Source organism: Notechis scutatus, chromosome 2 (assembly GCF_049901735.1).
Source record: "Notechis scutatus isolate UNSWTSFEM ecotype Mainland chromosome 2, rNotScu1.2, whole genome shotgun sequence".
Lineage (NCBI taxonomy): Eukaryota > Metazoa > Chordata > Lepidosauria > Squamata > Elapidae > Notechis > Notechis scutatus.
Window position 1 is genome coordinate 266,042,979 of NC_142010.1, and position 20,551 is coordinate 266,063,529.

Consider the following 20,551-nt stretch of genomic DNA (forward strand, 5'->3'; position numbering starts at 1 on the left):
GGACTAGAGGGCTCAATCAACACTCCCTCCACAGAGCTGAAAACACCAGACCCACGACTGTGGTTCTCTCGTCTCCCCTTCATGGAGGGCTAGAGAAACTCCACGCGCACGTCTGTCATGGTTTAACCGATTAACAGAGTTGGAAGGGACCCTGTAGGTCATCTAGTCCAACTCCCCTGCCCAAGCAAGAGACCCTACACCATGAAATAAATAAATAAATAAATAAATAAATAGGAAGGAAGGAAGGAAGGAAGGAAGGAAGGAAGGAAGGAAGGATGGAAGGAAGGAAGGAGATAACAGAATAACAGAATTGGAAGAGACCCTGCAGGTCATCTAGTCCAACCCCCTGCACAAGCAGGAGATCCTACACCATGAAATAAATAAATAAATAAAAATATAAATAAATAAACAGGAAGGAAGAAAGGATGAAGGAAGGAAGGAAGGAAGGAAGGAAGGAAGGATGGAAGGATGAAAGGAAGGAAGGAGAGAACAGAATAAAAGAATTGGAAGGGACCTTGTAGGTCATCTGGTCCAACCCCCTGGCCAAGCAGGAGACCCTATATCATTTCAGAAAGAAAGAAAGAAAGAAAAGAAAAGAAAAGAAAAGAAAGAAAGAAAGAAAGAAAGAAAGAAAGAAAGAACAGAATAAAAGAATTGGAAGGGACCTTGTAGGTCATCTAGTCCAAACCCCGGGCCAAGCAGGAGACCCTACAACATGAAAGAAAGAAAGAAAGAAGGAAGGAAGGAAGGAAGGAAGGAAGGAAGGAAGGAAGGAAAGAAAGAAAGAATGAAAGAAAAGAAGAAGAGGAGGAAGAAAAAGAGGAAGAGGAAGAGGAAGAGGAAGAGGAAGAGGAAGAGGAAGAGGAAGAAGAAGAAGAAGAAGAAGAAGAAGAAGAAGAAGAAGAAGAAGAAGAAGAAGAAGAAGAAGAAGAAGAAGAAAACAGAATAAGAGAATTGGAAGGGACCTTGTAGGTCATCTAGTCCAATCCCCCACATAAGATGGCAGTCCAGTCTCTTCTTGAAAGCCTCCAGGGATGAAGCTCCCACAACTTCCATGGGCAACTTCTGTTCCACTGGTTGATGGTTCTCCCTGTCAGAAAATTCCTCCTTATTTCCAGGTTGAATCTCTCCTTGTTCAATTTCCACCCATTGTTCCTTATCTGGCCTTCAAGTGCCTTGGAGAATAGCTTGACCCCTTCTTCCTTTCTTGGGCAACCCCTCAAATATTGGAAGACTACTATCATGTCTCCCCTGGTCCTTCTCTTCCCTAGACTAGCCAGGCCCAGTTCCTACAACCGTTCTTCAGATGTCTCCGGTCCCCTCATCTGGGAATGAGCCTTGGAAGATCAGAGAACGAAATGCTGTCTAGGGCAGATGTCCCCAACCTTTCCACCTTGGTAGCCCAGCCTGGCGCGAGCTGTGTGTGTGTGTGTGTGTGTGTGTCTGTATGAGTGGCAGGCACCCACGCACACACACACACCTCCATTTGTGTGTGGTGTGCACGGGTGCCCTCCACTCGTGTGAATGGAGCTTCAGGTACGAGCGGACGGTGCTTGCTCTCGCCTGCCAACCTCCACTGGCATGAGTGGCAGCCCTTGTGTGTGAAGCTCATGTCAGTGGAGGGTGGTTGAAGGGAGGGCGCCTGCACTGGCACGCATGGAGCTTTGCACACTAGTGTGCGCTTGCCCGCCGCTCGTGCCAGGGGAATTTGATATGTTTCTCCCACGGCCTGGTTTCGAACACATTCAAGAGACGAGCAAGCTGGCACTGAGCAGAAACTTCGTAACAGTGAGGGCAATTAACCAGTGGAACAGCTGGACTCCAGAAGGTGTGGGTGCTCCATCACTGGAGGTTTTGAAGAAGAGACTGGACAGTCTCTTGTCTGAAATGGTATGGGGTCTCCTGCTTGAGCAGGGGGTTGGACTAGAAGACCTCCAAGGTCCCTTCCAGCTCTACTCTGATTAATTCTGATTAATTCTACTCTGATTAATCAAGGACAGAAGCAACAGAGAACTAAGGAGAAACTTTCTGACAGTTAGAAGAATTAACCAGTGGAACAACTTGCCACCAGAACTTGTGGGAACTCCATCCCTCTGGGGGTTGGACTAGAAGACCTCCAAGCCCCCTTCCAATCTGTTATTCCGTTATTCTGAGGCAGTTAATTTAAGCCGAAAGCTGGAGTGGCGTGGGTTTATTGAGTCATTTGTTCCTACGCAAGCCGGACTTAACACTTAAAAATCAATTAAATGCCTTGACTAACAGTGGGAAAATCTCTGACACACTCCTTATTCTCTGGTAGTAGTAGACCCGATAGACAAGCTGCGTGTCTGTTTTTGGCCTTCCGGTTTTTGAAACTCCCTGCAAATAAGGAGAGTGGTGTGAGTTCAATTAAGGCTTCCAGATTCCATCACTTTTCCCCTTGCAAGTGTGAAACACACAGGCAGCAAATCCCAGCGGCCCAGAGGCAGCAAAAAAAACACCACCTCACTCGCTTCTTTGAATTCTGTAGGAAAGGGTAGACTGTGTCTCAAGGCCAGAGTCTGTCCTCAGAATACAGAATAACCGTCATGCCCCTGTTGGAGTCTGACTCCGAGGGAGAGGAGGAACAGCCGACAGGGAGTGGGAGTATGGCTCTGGAGGTCGTGGAGGAGGCTGGGGAAGGGCACAGGCCGGATGGGCATTCAGAGAAAGACCCAGGCCCATCCCCTCTTCATCCTAGGGCACGCAGGGAGGAGTGGATAAGGGAGAAACCTGGGTGGCGTGGTCTACGGGGGAGGAAAGGGCCTTGATCCCCTTCATGGGCTGCAGCTGCGAGGACTGTTTAGAAGGACAAACTGCGCATGGGTCAGTGCTGGAAGCAAAGTGTGGAAATATTTCTAGTCTGTCAGTTCTTATCTGATTTCTGGCCTCCTTCCCAGTGTGTGTATTTTGATATGTGTGGAGTCTTCAAGCCCTTATCCTGCCGTGACTCATTAATTGCTTCAGTGTGGTTTGTGTTGTTTTTTTTCTATTTATAATTTGTATGTATTTTGAGTTTGAACGGAAGTTCTTCCTTTTTGCAACTGTTTGTGGGGGAGTTTTCTTTTTCTCCAGTCAATGATAATTGGACCTTTAAAGCCAAGTTGAAGGAATTAAAGGGACTTCACCTGTTTCTGTGACATTGTAGCTTTTGTATCCCACCCTGGGGCATCACAATAACAAATGTTGGAAATGTAATGAAAAAAAAGGGCACATACTGTCATATGTGGTGGACTTGTAGTAAAGCAAAAAAACAAACAAACAATCTTTTGGGGAAAAAATACATCAATGGCTAGAAAAGACGACTAGAAACCATGTAGATTTTAAACCTGAGCTATTTTTATTAGGGTATAACATCAGGTAAACTGGATAAGAAAAGTATGTGTTTCCTATTGCATGTTTTGAGAGCAGCCAGGATCGTGTTGGCGCAATGCTGGAAAAATGAAGGAACACCACGAGATGAAGAGATAACTAAGAAGATACTAGACGGTGCAGAAATGAATAGATTGACGTTGAAAATGAAACAAAACATTATCTATAGTGGAATCTATTTTGTCAGTGGTTGGGGAAAAAAAGGGGTGGAGATTAAGAATGTAATATGTATTGTTAAGCAAATTAAACACAATGTGTATTAAGCACTAAGAAATGTAATTAATCAAAAAATATTTTTTTAAAAAAAGAATACAGAATAACAGAGCTGGAAGGGACCTTGGACGTCTTCTAGTCCAACCCCCTGCTCAGGCAGGAAACCCTAGACCATTTCGGACAAGTGGTTGGCCAGTCCCTTCTTTTAAAACCTCCAGCAATGAAGCACCCACACCTTCTGGAGGCAAGCTGTTCCACTGGTTAATCGGTCTCACTGTTAGGAAGTTTCTCCTTAGTTTTTCTCTGTGATGACTAGGGCGTGGCACAAAAATGACAAAGTCACAAAAGTAGAATAAATTCCCTTTAATGCAGGGGTGGGATTCTACCGGTTCACACCTATTCGCTAGAACCTGTTGTTAACATTCTAAGCAGTTTGGAGAACCGGTTGTGAGAAGAAATTACTGGCCTAATCCTGTAAGGAAGGCAGGAAGGAAACATTCTGGTGTTGCTTACAGAAACTGCCACTCCGTTAACCCTTATTACGTTCTTGGCAGGACTAGACTTCCTGTCTCTGGAACTTCTCTGGAGTTTTTTTTCCCCTCCTTTGCTGGTACTTTGCTTGTGTGGAGTGACCATTCAAAGTTACAATGGCACTGAAAGAAGTGACTTATGACTGTTTTTCACACTTACGACTCTTGCAGCATCCCCACAGTCATGAGAAGCCAGGCGAGGAGATGCGTGCCTCGATGTGAGTGATATTGAGTTGGCCACGCCCAGCCAATAACATGACCACCAAGCCATGTCCACCCAGTCACATGATCACCAAGCCACTCCCACCAGCTAAGCCATGCCCACAGAACCGATTGTTAAAAAATTTGAATCTCACCCTGCTTTAATGCCTCCAACTTGGGCCCCAATGTCCAATTATCCTCGGCTGGAGATCAAACTTTTCCAAAAACAGTCTACAAAGGGAAGAAATACAGTCCTAACCCAAATAAAGATAATTAGAAATTAAAAAAAAAACCAACACAAACCACACTGAAGTAATTAACACGGCAGGCCAGGATGATAAATTGCAGACTTCCACAAGATAATGCAGCACCAACAGTTGGGAGGAAGCCAAAACCAAGCCTTGACCAAAATAATGCACTCGTTGATTCCAGCAAGGAGCTGTGTGCAAACGCCCCACTTATACCCTGTTCTCCCAGCTGCAACTAAGGAAAGGGATCAGGGCCCTTTTCTCTCCCGTAAGCCACGTTGCTTCCTTCTCCGTTCCTCCCTGCGTGCCCTAGGATGAAGAGGGGGTGTCCCTGGGTCTTCCTCTGAATGCCCAGCCAGACTGCGCCCTTCCCCACTTTCCTCCACAGCCACCGGAGCCACACTCCCACTCCCTGTCAGCTGCTCCATCTCCCCCTCAGGGCATGACATTCTCTCTCTGTTCGCTTTCCATCCATTGCTTCCTGTCTCAACTTCTGCTGCTTTGGAAAACAACATTTCTCTTTGCAACAGTGGGGAATATCCGTAGCTCAGGTGTAGGATGAAGTTCTCCGAGTTTTGGGTTGGTTTCCGAACATTTCTTCTGTTGGATGAAGTCTGTTCAGATCCATTTGCTCGCCATCGGTCAGTCTCCAAGGCCCTCTAATGCAGGGGTGTCAAACTCAAGGCCCATGGGATGCTTGGATCTGGGCCATGGGGCCACCCTGGAAACAGTGAAGAACCCGCCCACGGCTAAAAATGGGGCATGGCGGGGGGGACATGCGCACGCAGCCCCCTCAGGCCCCTTTTTTTGCTGGCAGAGGTTGATCGAAAACAAACTAAAAACAAAAGGAGAAAGGATTCCTTCCCCTTTTGCATTTGAGCACGCAAGAAGGGAGCGGGAAGGAGAAAGGGAAAGAGGAAAGAGAAAGAAAAAGAAGGAAAGAGGAGAAGAGAGCAAGGAAGGAAAAAGAAGGAAAGAGGGGAAGGAAGAAGAAGGAAACGAAAGTGAAGAGGAGAGGGAAAAAGAAGAGAAAAAGGAAGGAAGGAAGGAAGGAAGGAAGGAAGGAAGGAAGGAAGGAAGGAAGGAAGGAAGGAAGGAAGGAAGGAATGTGGGGTCCTTGGTGCTCTCTGAGCTTGGTGGTTTTCTTGCAGACATTTCATGAACATCGTCAATGCTAGAAGGGAATGAAGTGGGAGGAGGAGGAGGGAGGGAGGGAGGGAGGGAGGGAAGGAAGGAAGGAAGGAAGGAAGGAAGGAAGGAAGGAAGGAAGGAAGGAAGGAAGGAAGGAAGGAAGGAAGGAAGGAAGGAAGGAATGTGGGGTCCTTGGTGCTCTCTGAGCTTGGTGGTTTTCTTGCAGACGTTTCATGAACATCGTCAATGCTAGAAGGGAATGAGGTGAGAGGAGGAGGAGGAGGAGAAGGAAGGAAGGAAGGAAGGAAGGAAGGAAGGAAGGAAGGAAGGAAGGAAGGAAGGAAGGAAGGAAGGAAGGAAGGAGGATTATAATGAGACGGAGGGAGGGTCTCAGGGAAGTCCTTGGCCACCACAGGTGCCCCTGACATGAGTGACGTTGAGCTGGCCACCCTGCCCATGACCATCCTGCCGCCCCTTCCCCAAGGTCAAACACAACCCTGATGCGACCCTCAATGACATCAAGTTTGACACCCCTGCTCTAAAGTGATGAGAAGGACCATAGCATGGACCAGCAGCCGTCCAGGGCAGGAGATGCTCCCTGGGAGTAGAGGGCTCCTCTGTTTGATATCCCTCCTCTACTTACCTTTCTTCCCTACTCCATCAATTGGCAGGGTCATCACATTTTTGCTCGGCTGCTATCGTCTTGGTTTCTGACTCATCCATAATAACTCCTGCGGTGATCGGAGATCTGGTGGCCTGTTGGCCTTCAGAATTGTCCTTTAGAAAGTAACTGTCAGGGTTCCGGCAGTTACCCCCCAATTCAATCACGAGTCTCGAGCCAAACTTCCAAAACTTCAAAAGGATTTATTGGGAGTTAACATGACCGGCACTGCCTGGGTGTAGCCGACTCTGAGACACATCATTCACTGTCACCCTTGACCCTGGTTTTCCCCTCCATCCCCTGGGTGTATCATAATTCATATTCTCCAACGGGACACGTCCATAGCCCAGAGTCATCAATCATGCTCTCTAGTTAGAATTTTGCAGGCTGAAACTTTGGTCACCTAGTTACTATCTTTGAAAAACTGTGCATGGAATGCACTTTTGATTTCCAAGCTGCCACACTGCTCTTTCAAACCCTTCCCCCCCTTCCTTTTCTGTTGGCAACTATAAAATGGCCATAGAAATATACTTGGGCTGTGTTGTGACCCGCCAGCAGCCAAGTGCGGAGGTTGGGGAGGAACATGGGCCAGTCCTGGAGTCTGGGAAAGGCTCTGATGAATGAGGCAGAGAGAGGGCCAGGGCCGTCCGACAGTTGTCAGCTGCCTTCGGAGTCGGAGATCAGTGGGGCAGAAGAACAGCTGGAGCCTGTTCCCAGTGTGCTCATGCGCAGAGCTGCCAGGAGAAGAGAACAGCTAAGGAACAAGGGTCTCCTCAGGAGTAAAGGCACAGGTGGATGGTGAATGGCCCCTCCCATAGAGAATAAAGAGGAGCGAAAGGGGAGGGTGTTTGCAGGAGGCAATTAATTCAATTCATTAGGGTGAAGATCTGTTCCTGACTTCTTGCCAAGTAATTGCTGCTACAGTGTGGCGTTTGAAAGCTATTAGCTTGGCAACTCTCCAAGTCTGATAAAGGTCTGTCGTCGTGAAATCTCATGAAAGACTCTTTGCCGGGACTTTGCTGGAGAGGAATTCCCTTTAACCTAAATAAAAGGGGTTTTATCGGAACGAGGAGTCGGCTTCATGATCTTGGGAAGCCCAGCCTGGAACAGGCGGCTCCATGGCCAGCCCTGTTTGCAAAAGCTTCACATTCAACTCACATTTCTTTCTCTCTCTCTCCCTCCCCCACACAATAGATCATCTGGAATTATTGAACTGAATATTCATCCTTTCTTCATTATGGAAATGAGGGTAAATAACCTCGCAGATGTTTAAAAATTTGCTGACCTCGTCTTTCCGGGCAAGCTGACTTAAAATGAATAATTTGCTTTTCTCTAAACATTTCAAGTTGCATTTGGCCCCTAGACGGGGAATGTTTGAAATGCAGCAATTTTTTTTTTCCAAACGCAAATGCCCATTTGAAGGGGGAGCTTTTCTCATGGACTAGAAACTTGTCCCACAGAGATTCACAGTGAAGGTGCCCTTGTGTTGAGCACAATAATTCAGCGACACAATTGGGCTGTTTTCTTAGCTGCAGCTCCAGACATGATTTGCTTTTTTTGAGATGCTTTTCTCCCCCAACTTTGGAATTTCTTTGCTGGTTTTCTATCCAACTCCCAACCAGATTCGGCCCTGTGGAAATATATTTAAGATCAGCCTGGCTCAGCTGAGTGATTCTGTCCAGTAACGCAGAGGTATCAGTAATTCCGTCCAAAGAATGACATTTCTATGAATTTGATCCTCTGTGGTTGATCTCATTGTCTATTAAAAATGGACCTGCCTCCAGAAGTTGTGACTGCTCCGGAAAAGACTGGTCAGCCATTGGTCTGAAATGGTGTAGAATCTCCTGCGTAAGCTTGGGGTTGGACTAGAAGACCTCCAAGGTCCCTTCCAACTCTGCTATTCTGTTCATGAATCAGTGGACCGGCTTGTCTTCAGAAATTATGGGTGCTCCATCGCTGGAGGTTTTTAAGAAGAGGTCAGACAGCCAATATCTTGAGAAGGGGGTTGGACTAGAACAGTGGTCGCCAACCAATGGGCCGGGGAACACTGGTGGTCCACAGAGAAATGTCACCCCCCCCAAAGCAATTAATCCAGGTTGCGTGGGAACACAAGGCTTGCATTGCTTGCATTGTGAACAACACGAGGTAGTGAGGGGAGGGGGGAAAGGGCGGAGGGGGGGAACTTGCCCCCTCTCCCCACACGCCTCGCCTGCCCACCGGGCTGCTTCTTTCCGCTTCTTTCTTTTTCTGCTTTTGGCTGCACACAAGGAAAGCAGCCAAAGTCTTTCTTTCTCTCCCCCAAACTCTGCCAGAAATGAGTCTTTGGGGACCCTGCAAGGCCTCCTGCTCCAAGAGGCTCCGCCGGCAAAGACTCATTTCTGGCGGAGTTTGGGGGAGAGAAAGAAAGACTTCTGCTGCCTCTGCTGTTTTCCTTGCATGAAGCCAAAAGTCTCTTCTCTTCTCTGAGGGGCTGCCCCAAAGAAGAGGAAGTCAAGCTATTCTCCAAAGCACTAGAAGGCAGGACAAGAAGCAATGGGTGGAAACTGATCAAGGAGAGAAGCAACCTTTAGAACTAAGGAGATATTTCCTAACAATGAGAATAATTAATAATCAGTAGAACAGCTGGACTCCACAACTTGTAAATGCTCCAACACTGGAAGTTTTTAAGAAGAGATTGGTGAACCATTTTTCTGAAGTGGTGTAGGGTTTCCTGCCTAAGCAGGGGGTTGGACTAGAAGACCTCCAAGGTCCCTTCCAACTCTGTTATTCTATTCTATTTTATTCATTATTCTATTCTATTCTATTCTATTCTATTCTATTCTATTCTATTCTATTCTATTCTATTCTATTCTTGATTCTATTCCTGATTCTATTCTATTCTGTTCTATTCTGTTCTGTCCTATCCTATCCCTATCCTATCCTATCCTATCCTATCCTATTCTATTCTATTCTATTCTATTCTATTCTATTCTATTCTATTCTATTCTATTCTATTCTATTCTGCTCCGCTCCGCTCCGCTCCGCTCCGCTCCACTCCACTCCATTCCATTCCATGCTCTATTCTATTCTATTTTCTGTTCTGTTCCATTCCATTCCCTCTCCATAGTCCTCCAATTGCCAGAACCCCCCAGTTCCAACAACGAGGTTCAAGCCAACCCACGAAGCACAAGGGCAAGATGCCCTGCTTGCAAAACCCCAACCCGCAAAACGTAGTTCAAGACGTAGAATAAAAAATTCTGGAACAACTTTCTTCTCTACGCCACCCATGCGGCAAACTCACAGGAGTCATATCTCTCGCCATGTACACGTGTACATCCGGGTTGGACTGGAGGATCTCCAAGGTCCCTTCCCACTCTATTCCGATTGATTGAAATTATTAACTGTGCCTCTCCCGGGTGGCTCTTCAATGGAGACGTGTAGTGTTTTACACAGAGAATGACCTGAGCCTCTTCTCCCCCCTCTCTCCTGTGTCTCTAGTCTGTTGTAGCTGACGGAACTGGCAGCCGAGTCGGACAGGAAGGAGGTTGGGGAGGAACATGGTCCAGTCCTGGAGGCTGAGAAAGGCTCAGAATGAAGGGCTCGGACAGCAGTGAGGTGGGGGAGTAGCTGGAGCTGGTCCCCAGCCTGCGCATGCGCAGAGCTGCCAAAAGGAAGGCACACTTAAGAACTCAGGGTTGACGTGGAAGTAAGGCCACAGGTGGACAATGAATGGCCACTCCCATCAGGATTAAAAGAGGAGCAAAAGTGGAGGAGGCTTTTTCAGGAAACTATTCGTTGGTTCGTTGGTTCCAGCCTCATGAAGATCTGTCTGTGTAACCTAGAGATTCTGTGCCCAGCCCTTCCTTGTCAACACTGCGTGTGGAAATATTTACTGGGCAGCTTTCCAAGATAGATAAGGTCTGAGCTATTAATTATATCTTTGCAACACTGTTTACCAGGCCGATGGCTGAATGTGAATGCAATAAATTCACATTCATTTAATAAAAGAGGTTTTGCCGGTACACAGAGTTGGCTTAGTGCTTTTTGGGGAACCCTAGGACAGAACAGCGCCCTCTCTTACCCGCTGCCTTATATTTTTTTTCCCACCAGACCTACATCTTTGACTTAAGTGTCAACAAATATGAACCCATTTGCCACCAGCCGGTGGTAGCCAAGAAGCGGAACAAAATCACTCACGTCCAGTTCAACGCCATCTACCCCATCATCATCGTCGGGGATGACCGTGGCCACGTCACCTGCCTGAAGCTCTCTCCCAACCTCCGCAAGATGCCCAAGGTAAGTGGCTTTGTCAAGGGGGCCACACCTGCTCAGGTACTCTCCACTTGGGGGGAGTTTCCCGATGGCCCTCGTTGAGGTTGGCCATTCGTGGGCGATGTAACATGGTGCCCACTGTGGTACCTTGGTATTCAACTGCTTTGAAACTCATCACATTTGGTACTCAATGCATTTCGATGGGAAAATTTGGTCCCAATACTCGTGGTTGGTTTGGTACTCGATACGCAAGCTAGAATTTGTCGGTGTTGGTGGTTGTTTTTGTGACTCGCTATCCTTTCCGGCCAAAACACGGAGTGGTGTGTTAGTCATGTGGGAGGTCTTGGCCTTTGCACATCCTTTTGCGTTCTTAGCTTAGCTTCTGTGGTCATTTTGTGTATTCTTGCGTGTTTTTTCCTCATTAATTCAGGTAAAGTGAAGCTTTTATTTCATTTACTCTTAAGTATTTATTAAAGCCGATTAGGGGAGTAAAATATACGAAGAATGCTTGGAGGAATTGGGGGTGTCTAGTTTAATGAAGAGAAGGATGAGGAGTGACATGGTGGCCGTCTTCTAATATCTAATGGGTTGCCCCAAAGAAGAGGGGGTCAAGCTATTTTCCAAAGCCCCTGAAGGCAGGACAGGACCAGGAGCAATGAATGGAAGCTAATGAAGGAGAGATCCAACCTAGAGTTAAGGAGAAATGTCCTAACAATGAGAAAAATTAATCAGTGGAAGAAGCTGGCCTCCAGAAGTTATGAATTCTCGAACACTGGAAGTTTTAAAGAAGAGGTCAGACAGCCAATCTCTTCAGAAGGGGGTTATGACTAGAAGACCTCCAAGGTCCCTTCCCAGCTCTGTTATTCTGTTACATCTCATGTAAAGTAATGATGTACAACTGTACCTTTTTACACATTTCCTTAAAAGTTTGCATTGTCTTTGGTTTGGGAACACACTAAATTTATTTACATTATTCGTTATGTGAAAAATGTGTTGGGTACTCATCATTTTTGGTACTCATTGCACCTTCTGGAATCAATTAACAACAAGTGTCAAGGTACCACCGTATTTTGCATTTTGAGCTTGTTAGAATTTGAGGTCCCAAGCTGAGCCGGAGTTGTGCAAGACTGAATCAGAATGAAATCCACACACGCTGTTTGAACAGGCAAAAGTTTATTCGAGAACGTAAAGACAACCCTGGAAGAGACCTCCACTTTAGGGATGGAGAGGCTGTTTGTACTTACAGGTTTCAGTGGTGCTTTTGTGAGGTGTGGCTACATGTGTGAATGTGCCCTCTGTAATGTTTAATTTCCGGAACGTGGAGCTTTGGTGCAAATGTTCTAATCTTACTTTGTTAAGTGTGTAGGTCTTTTCTCTTTGATGCATGCCAATGTGCTGGTTTCAGTTGCCACCTCTCTGTAGCTTTGCATTTTCCCTCTCTGCTATTACTGTATTTGCACAAGTTGATTAGTTAATTAATTACAAGAGGAGGAAGTGGATCAGTTTTCTTTGCAACAGTTTCCTAGTTTGTTTACTGTGGGTCATGTTAATAATCGAAGCGAGGATCAGAGACAGCCCAGGACTAAATCTAATTTTGAATTAAAGTTCTTTCTTCCGTTATGAAAATGCATTCCACAAATCTTATTAAAATGGAAGTTGTTGATCTTATTTTGGCCCACCAACCTGAGAGCTTGAAACACAAGGAAACTGGCCATGGAAAGGAAAGTTCTACATTTAGGCAAGAAAAACCAAATGCACAGGTACAGTATAGGTCAGTGATGGCTAACCTATGACACGCGTGTCACTCGTGACACGCCGAGGCACTTTGACTGACACGCCTGTTGGTGTGGGGAAAACCTGCACATTTAGAGGCTGCCTGTGCTCTGCTCCAATCCCTGCTCCCTGCTTGTGGCGTGGAGGCGTGGTGTCACCGCTGCCGCGAGATCTTTGCAGCAGAGAACCAGTTTTAACCGCCATCAACTGAGGTTTGTCAGTTTCATTACCTCAGGAACGCTACAGGGGGAAAGGAGATCCATGAGGTTCACAGCCCTGTAAGGTGGCCTTCCGATCCCCACATCCTGCACCTGCAGCCCTGAGACCGGGGAGACGAGTTTCACAGCCCTGTGTGATCACCCCAGCCCAGTCCGTCATAAACCAAATTATTGATATTTCTTGAAGTGACACACGACCCGAGGAAGGCTACACTTTTTCCCGATTTTCGACACACCAAGCTGAAAAGGTTAGCCATCACTGGTATAGGTAGTACCTTGCTCAGTAGTAGTAACTCTGAGAGGGACCTCGGAGCCCTAGTGGACAATCACTTAAATAGGAGCCAGCCGTGTGCTGCAGCCGCCAATAAAGCCAACACAGTTCTAGGCTGCATTTAAAGAGGGATAAAATCAAGACCATGTGATGTATTAATACCACTTTATAATGCCTTGGTAAGGCCGCACTTGGAATACTGCATCCAGTTTTGGTAGCCACGATGTAAACAAGATGTTGAGACTCTAAAAAAGAGTGCAGAGAAGAGCAACCAAGAGGATTAGGGGACTGGAGGCTAAAACAATTGCTGGAATTGGATACGTCTAGTTTGATGAAAGGAAGGACTAGGGGGGTCATGATAGCAAGGTTCCAATATCTCAGGGATTGCCACAGAATGGGGGGGGGGGTCAACCTGTTCTCCAAAGGACCGAGAAGTAATTAGCTTGGCAGGGCAGGAGCAGGAATTTCAGACTTGAAAGCCCAACAAAACTCACACAGTTGGGAAGACGCCAGGAACACAAATAAGCCACAACAAGACCAGATAAATTCACGTTTGCTCCCAAACAGCTTGCTATGCGCAGCTTCTTTTTTTAAACACTGTGTTCCCAGCTGCAGCTAATGAAGGGAATCAGGGCCCTTTTCTCCCCCGTAAGCCATGCAACCCACGTTGCTCCCTTCTCCGTTCCTGTGTGCCCTAGGATGAAGAGTGGGTGGGCCTGGGTCTTCCTCTGAACCCCCTCTCCCTTGCTCTACCTCTCCCCTGCTCTGCCCAGCCGGACTTTGCCCTTGCCCAGTTTCCTCCACAGCCGACGGAGCCACATTCCCGCTCCCTGTCGGCTGTTCGGCTTCCTCCTCCGAGTCAGATTCCGACAGGGGCATGACAGAGCTTCTTTACCGGAAACAAATTCCTTGTGTGTGTAATCCCACTTGGCCAAATAAAATATTCAGTTCAGTTCAACACAACAACTGTGGTGGGAAAGGCCATAAAAATGGGTCAAAACTCACTTAACAGCTGCCTCTCTTGGCAATGGAAATGTTGGGCCCTAATGCAGTCGTAAGTCGAGGAGTATCTGCACTCCAAGCACCGGCATGCAAAACAAACGAACACGCATGATTTATACCCTTGGACTATTATTGACCTTATATTTTTTCCCTTCCAGAGTTTGAAAAGCAGTTTGCAATCAATAATGCATTTTAACATAAGGGAGGCCTTGAGCCTGTAAACAACTAGCTGGAAACGCTTGCTATTTTAGCTTAGCGTGGTTCTTGAAGTGAGATCATGTTTTGCATTTCTGGAAATGCGCGGCGCTCAGGGTTTCAGCGATGTTGCAAAGCCACATTTGAAGGCGATAAAGAAAAGGTTGTTATTATGCCAAGGGAGTTGAGGTGCAGCTGGGCTTTCTTCTGAGTCATCCAGACAGTCAAATCTCGCCCTTCCAATTTCACTCCAAGCTGGCCTGATAAAATGACCCAAATAATGGCATTCTAGGAAAGGATGGTGGATTTGGGGCAGAGGGGCAGGATGAACCCCTGTTTAATACAAGAGGAACAGATTAACAGAGTTGGAAGGGACCTTGTAGGTCATCTAGTCCAACCCCACGTCCAAGCAGGAGACCCTACACCAGAGGTGGTCTTCAGCCAGTTCTGACCAGTTCTGGAGAACCGGTAAAGGAAATTTTGAGTTGTTTGGAGAACCGGCCAATCCCACCTCTGACTGGCCCCGCCAACCCCGTCTATTCTCCGCCTCCCGAGTCCCAGCTGATCGGCTGGGTCTCCTTTGGTTGCCCTGCACGGGAGAACGGAGCTGGAAAGCAGGTTAGTGGGATGGGGAGGGAATGAGGATTTTGCAGTATCCTTCCCCTGGCATGCCCACCAAGCCATGCCCACTAAGCCATGCACACCAAGCCACGTCCACAGAACTGGTAGTAAAAGTTTTTTGAATCCCACCACTGCCCTACACCATTTCTGACCAATGGCCATCCAATCACTTCTTGAAAGCCTCCAGTGACGAAGCTCCCACCACTTCCGAAGGCGAGCTTAGAAGTGGGGCTGGACAGAATTACAGAATTGGAAGGGACCTTGGAGGTCTTCTAGTCCAATCCCTATACCACTCTGGACAAATGATGTCCAGTCCCTTCATGAAAACCTCCAGTGTTGGAACACCCATAACTTCTAGAAGGAAGCTGTTCCACTAACGAATTGTTCTCACCGTTAGGAAGTTTCTCCTAACTTGGATCTCTCTTTGATAAGTTTCCATCCGTTGCTTCTTGTCCTGCCTTCTGGTGCTTAGGAGAATAGGTTGACCTCCTCTTCTCTGGGGCAACCCCAGTATTTGAAAGGCTGCCACAAAGAAGACCGGGGTGGTGGTGGTGTCAACTTATACATCGCAATGTACTCCCTGTCAATGAATACTTCAGCTTCAACCATAACAACACAAGAGCACACAATAGATACAAACTCAAAGTAAACCGCACCAAACTTGATTGCAGGAAATACGACTTCAGCACCAGAGTGGTCAATGTCTGGAATCCTCTACCTGACTCTGTGGTTTCTTCCCCAAACCCCAAAAACTTTCACCTTAGACTGTCTACTGTTGACCTCACCCCTTTCCTAAGAGGTCTGTAGGGGGCGTGCATAAGCGCACCTCTGCCTACCACCTCTGTCTTAATGTTCCCTTTTTTTTGTATCCATTTCATGTATTCATAATCATGTTTATACTTGTTATCTAATACTTGCTTGACAAATAAATAAGCGGGCACACAATTTCTGGCACAGGAGCCCAATAAGGTTAGCCACCGCTGGTACAGGGTTTTCCTGCTTGAAGAGAGGGTTGGGCTAGAAGACCTCCCAGGTCCCTTCTAGCTGTCATTCTGTCCTTCGGTGTTTGCACGGGAAATTGGGGTTTTCTGCAAAGGAAAGCCCTCCTGGTGCTTTTTGGTCTCGTATAAAGGCTGGTGCACGGATCTTGTCTGTGTGATCCTTTAATGACGGGGAGGAAACCTGCAATTATCCACGACTTGGGGCTTCGCTATGAATGAATGAATGGCTTTGCCTTCCCACACGCGGTGGTGGCCTTTTGCTCAGGCAGAATTTAGCAGCACTGGAAATCTATCCAACGGCAAAGTGAAGGCACCCAGTCTGTGCTTAAGAACTTCCCTCCAGAGATAAATTCTTCTTCCCCCCCTCCCCTCCATTTCAGTTGAACGGTGGCATTCCGTTTTTTGTCAAGAATTGTTCATTTGTTCTTCCGTTATTCATTCTGCTGCTCTTCGGTCTTGTCTGTCGTTTTGGTTTTTTTTAAAAAACAACAACAACAAATTTTATTGATTTTCACAAAACAATACACAAACAAACAAAGCATAGAATATAATAACATAAGAGATCTTTTCTGAAGAGATCAATAAAAGATCTTATTTAAGGACAGAATAATTTCAAATTATCACATTTCCATACAAGCACAATTTAATATATATATTTACCTTAACTGTTCAGCTTCATATCTTATCCCAACTTCCTCTTTGTTTCTCCCTTTCCTTCTATTATTAAAATTATATTTCTTTTACTTTAGATTGTATACATTCTTTATATCCATCTGTCTTATGTACAATTTCATTATTCTCTTCCAACATTCTTCTTACATTCTTCTAAGATTTTATTAATTCAAACATGGACATACAAAACACAAAACATAAATACCTAAAACTTCTTTTGGGAAAGTGGTTTACCCCGGGTTGCCTCTTTTTATACAGACATAAATCAAATTCATACTCACTCAATATACTACCTCATATCTTAACTAACATATCTTAATTAATTATCTTAATTAACAATGTTTAAGAGTAAATAATAGAGTTTAATTTTCTGTGGAATGTTGTTCTGATCATACTATAAACTCAAGCCCTTTTTTATTTTTGTTTTATTATTATACTTTGTGTTAAGCAGAATCAGTATGGAAAGTATGTATTATTTCAAGTATCAAATCTAGGGGAAAGATAAAAGTTGTCATGCTTCAACCAGTGATTACAGGAGAAATATTGTATTGGAAAGAAAAGATAAATAGATAATGGAAGAAAACAGACAAAAGATACAAGTATAATTATTTAAAATGAGATTAAATAAATATAATAGAATTGTGAGAGTGAATAGAGGAGAGAAAATATATAGAAAATACAGAATGTTAATCTATCATTTTGGTTTTACCATAGATATTTTATGTATTTATTTTTCAAATATTTTCATTGCAATTTTTTTTCTCTTTGCACATCTCAATCATCTCGAACAGCACGGAGGCATCTTTGTTACAAAAACACATTTCCATGCCTTTCTAGTTATTTATGTACATTTCTATACCCCAGGGGTGGCTGACCTTTTGGGGATCCTGTGCCAAAAATTGTGCGTGCGCATTCTTGTGCCAGCGCTCAGAAGGCAATGCACCCCGCCGTGCCCCCTGCGCACGCGTGCGCAATCCCACCCATGCCATCCCCTTACCTGCACTGCGCCTCACCGCTGATTTTCGGCTGGTTTGGGGCCTTTTTTGGCCTTCCAAAGACTTGAAAAAAAGCCTCTGCAGGCTTTGCAGGATGAATAATAGGCCCGTTTCCTCACTTCCGGTATTACAGGACAGTCCTTGACAACCACACTCCCGCTCCCTGTCAGCTGTCCGGCTTCCTCCTCAGATTCAGACTCCAACAGGGGGCATGACAAAATGTATGTTGCTAAGTGCAACGTAACAGGGAGGACAATTAACCAGTGGAACAACTTGCCACCAGAAGTTGTGGGTGCTCCATCACCGGAGTTCTTTAAGAAGAGACTGGACAGCCACTTGTCTGAAATGGTAGATGGTTGAGCAGCGGGCTGGACTAGAAGACCTTCAAGGTCCCTTCGACCTCTGTTCCGAATCTAAGATTCTAAACCTTCAGAGCACTGAGCTAGTCCGGCTCCTTGTGCCAGCACATCCCTCTGGGCTTCAGTCAAGGAAGAACATGGTTCGCAATCAAGTCTGCCTCCTTCCAAGGAAGAGCCACAGCTTAATTGCGCATTATCCCGAAATGTCTTCCTTGGAGTAGATGAAGATAATTCTAATTTCAGCGGTCGAGAGGTCAACGAGCATCCTTCACCCTTCTAGGCTGGATTAATGCCCAAATGCAATCAGGGCAGCCACAGGGTGGCCGTTCTTGACTCTTATTTTGCTTCTCCGAGCAATTTTTCCCTCTTCTTCTTAGACAGAGATTTATATTGCTCATGTAACCCTGGCTTGTTCTCTCGTGTGACTCACAACGGCCATTGAACCGCAATCAAAAAGCTATAAATACAATGAGCAACAAATTAATAGCCCCAGGACCGTCTTTGATTGCAAACTGGGCCATTTGGAAATGTCAGGCTGAACCAAATACCGAGGAAACTTGACCTGGAAAGAGTCAGGTTGAGTCAGGGCGAGGCAGGATGGGGTCTCTTTGATGGTTCTCAGCACAGACCGAGTTTCTCTTGCCAAGTTCAGGTGAGGAAGTTTACTGAAGGCTCTTTGGCCTGGGGTCCTTAATGCTCCCTGAGCTTGGGGGTTTTCTTGCAGATGTTTCAGGACCCAACTAGGTAACAACGTCAGTGCTAGAAGGGAGGGAGGTTAATGGAGGGGAGAAGAAGAAAGGCAGGGGGAGCGGGAGGAGGAGGAGGACTGTGGGGGTTTTGGTATTCTTTGCGCTGGATGGTTTTCTTGCAGACGTTTGATGACCCAACTAGGGAACATCATCAGTATTAAGGGTGAAGGGAGGAGGACAAGGAGGAAGAGGAGAGGAGGAGGAAGAGAAGGAGGATGACGACTGTGGGGTTTTCTATATGCTTTGAGCTGGATGGTGGTTTTCTTGCAGACGTTTGATGACCCAACTAGGTAACATCATCAGTATTAAGGGTGAAGGGAGGAGGACGACGAGAGGAGGAGGAAGAGGAGGAGGAAGAGGAGGAGGAGGAGGAGGAGAGAAGAGGAAGAGGAGGAGGAAGAGGGGGAGGAAGAGGGGGAGGAAGAGGAGGAGAATGACGACTGTGGGGTTTTCTATATGCTTTGAGCTGGATGGTTTTCTTGCAGACGTTTGATGACCCAACTAGGTAACTTCATCAGTATTAAGGGTGAAGGGAGGACAAAGAGGAGGAAGAGGAGGAGGAGGAGGAGGAGGAGGAAGAGGAAGAGGAAGAGGAAGAGGAGGAGGATGACGACTGTGGGGTTTTCTATATGCTTTGAGCTGGATGGTTTTCTTGCAGACGTTTGATGACCCAACTAGGTAACATCATCATTGCTAAGGGTGAAAGGTTTCTGAGGCTGTGGGGGGGCCGTTGGTGCTCCCTGAGCTTGGTTACTTTCATGCAGACATTTCATGACCTAGGTAACATCGTCAGTGCTAGAAGGGAGTGACGTTTGCTGTCATTATATATCACAATTTGCTCTTATCCACATTGTTGGGACTGTGGGTTTCTTCTCCCCGATTCTTCGCTTAGGGTATTGTTTTCCGCTCGACTGTTTGTCTGGAGTTAATCCCTGCTTATCTGGAGTACCGGCTGTGGAAGGCGATGTGTTACAAGGTCCAAAGAACAGAGAGCAAACCCCACTCCCTTGTAGCATTGCTGCTGATGTTAGCGGGTTTGGCCATTTTTCAATGCTGTTGTAACTTTGAGCAGTCACTAAACGAATGCTTATAAGTTGAGGACTACCTGTAGTGTCATTCCTGACTTTATTGGCAAGCAGTTCTGCCCCTAGCTGACCACAGGCCAGGAATGGTGCCACGGGAGCTTCGAGGGGGTTGAGAAGACGTCACCATTAAAGAGGGGATGTCCGCTGTCTCTGTTTCACAGGTCTCCTCTGTTCAGAGTTTTGCAGTGTTAATTCAGCACCAGAAAAACGAACACAGATGGCTGACGCTTCATTTAACACCTTTATAAACATAATAAGTAGATTTTACAAACCAGTTGTAGATTTCTCCAACGTGGAGACAACTCAGACAGAAACATAAAAAATAAACACAGATGGCTGATGCTTCATTTAACACCTTTATAAACATAATAAGTAGATTTTACAAACCAGTTGTAGATTTCTTCAGTGTGGAGAAAACTCAGACAGAAACATAAAAATAAACACAGATGGCTGATGCTTCATTTAACATCTTTATAAACATAATAAGTAGATTTTACAAACCAGTTGTAGATTTCTCCAACGTGGAACAAACTCAGACAGAAACATAAAAATAAACACAGATGGCTGATGCTTCATTTAACATCTTTATAAACATAATAAGTAGATTTTACAAACCAGTTGTAGATTTCTCCAACGTGGAGACAACTCAGACAGAAACATTAAAAATAAACACAGATGGCTGATGCTTCATTTAACACCTTTATAAACATAATAAGTAGATTTTACAAACCAGTTGTAGATTTCTCCAACGTGGAGAAAACTCAGACAGAAACATAAAAAATAAACACAGATGGCTGATGCTTCATTTAACACCTTTATAAACATAATAAGTAGATTTTACAAACCACTTGTAGATTTCTCCAACGTGGAGACAACTCAGACAGAAACATAAAAAATAAACACAGATGGCTGATGCTTCATTTAACACCTTTATAAACATAATAAGTAGATTTTACAAACCACTTGTAGATTTCTCCAACGTGGA

At 45.7% G+C, this 20,551-nt stretch overlaps 1 protein-coding gene across 2 annotated transcripts in view; it reads left to right on the top strand.

The window, feature by feature from the left end:
• DNAI1 (dynein axonemal intermediate chain 1) overlaps window positions 1-20,551 on the top strand; it is a 148,110-nt gene that overhangs the window by 105,194 nt on the left and 22,365 nt on the right. The window contains exon 19 of one of the 2 annotated variants that reach the window (XM_087958756.1): window positions 10,464-10,649. The exons of the other annotated variant lie outside the window; for it this stretch is intronic. Coding sequence (XP_087814882.1) covers window positions 10,464-10,649 — 186 coding nt within the window. The remainder of the gene's footprint in view (window positions 1-10,463; window positions 10,650-20,551) is intronic. 2 annotated transcript variants of the gene reach the window in all.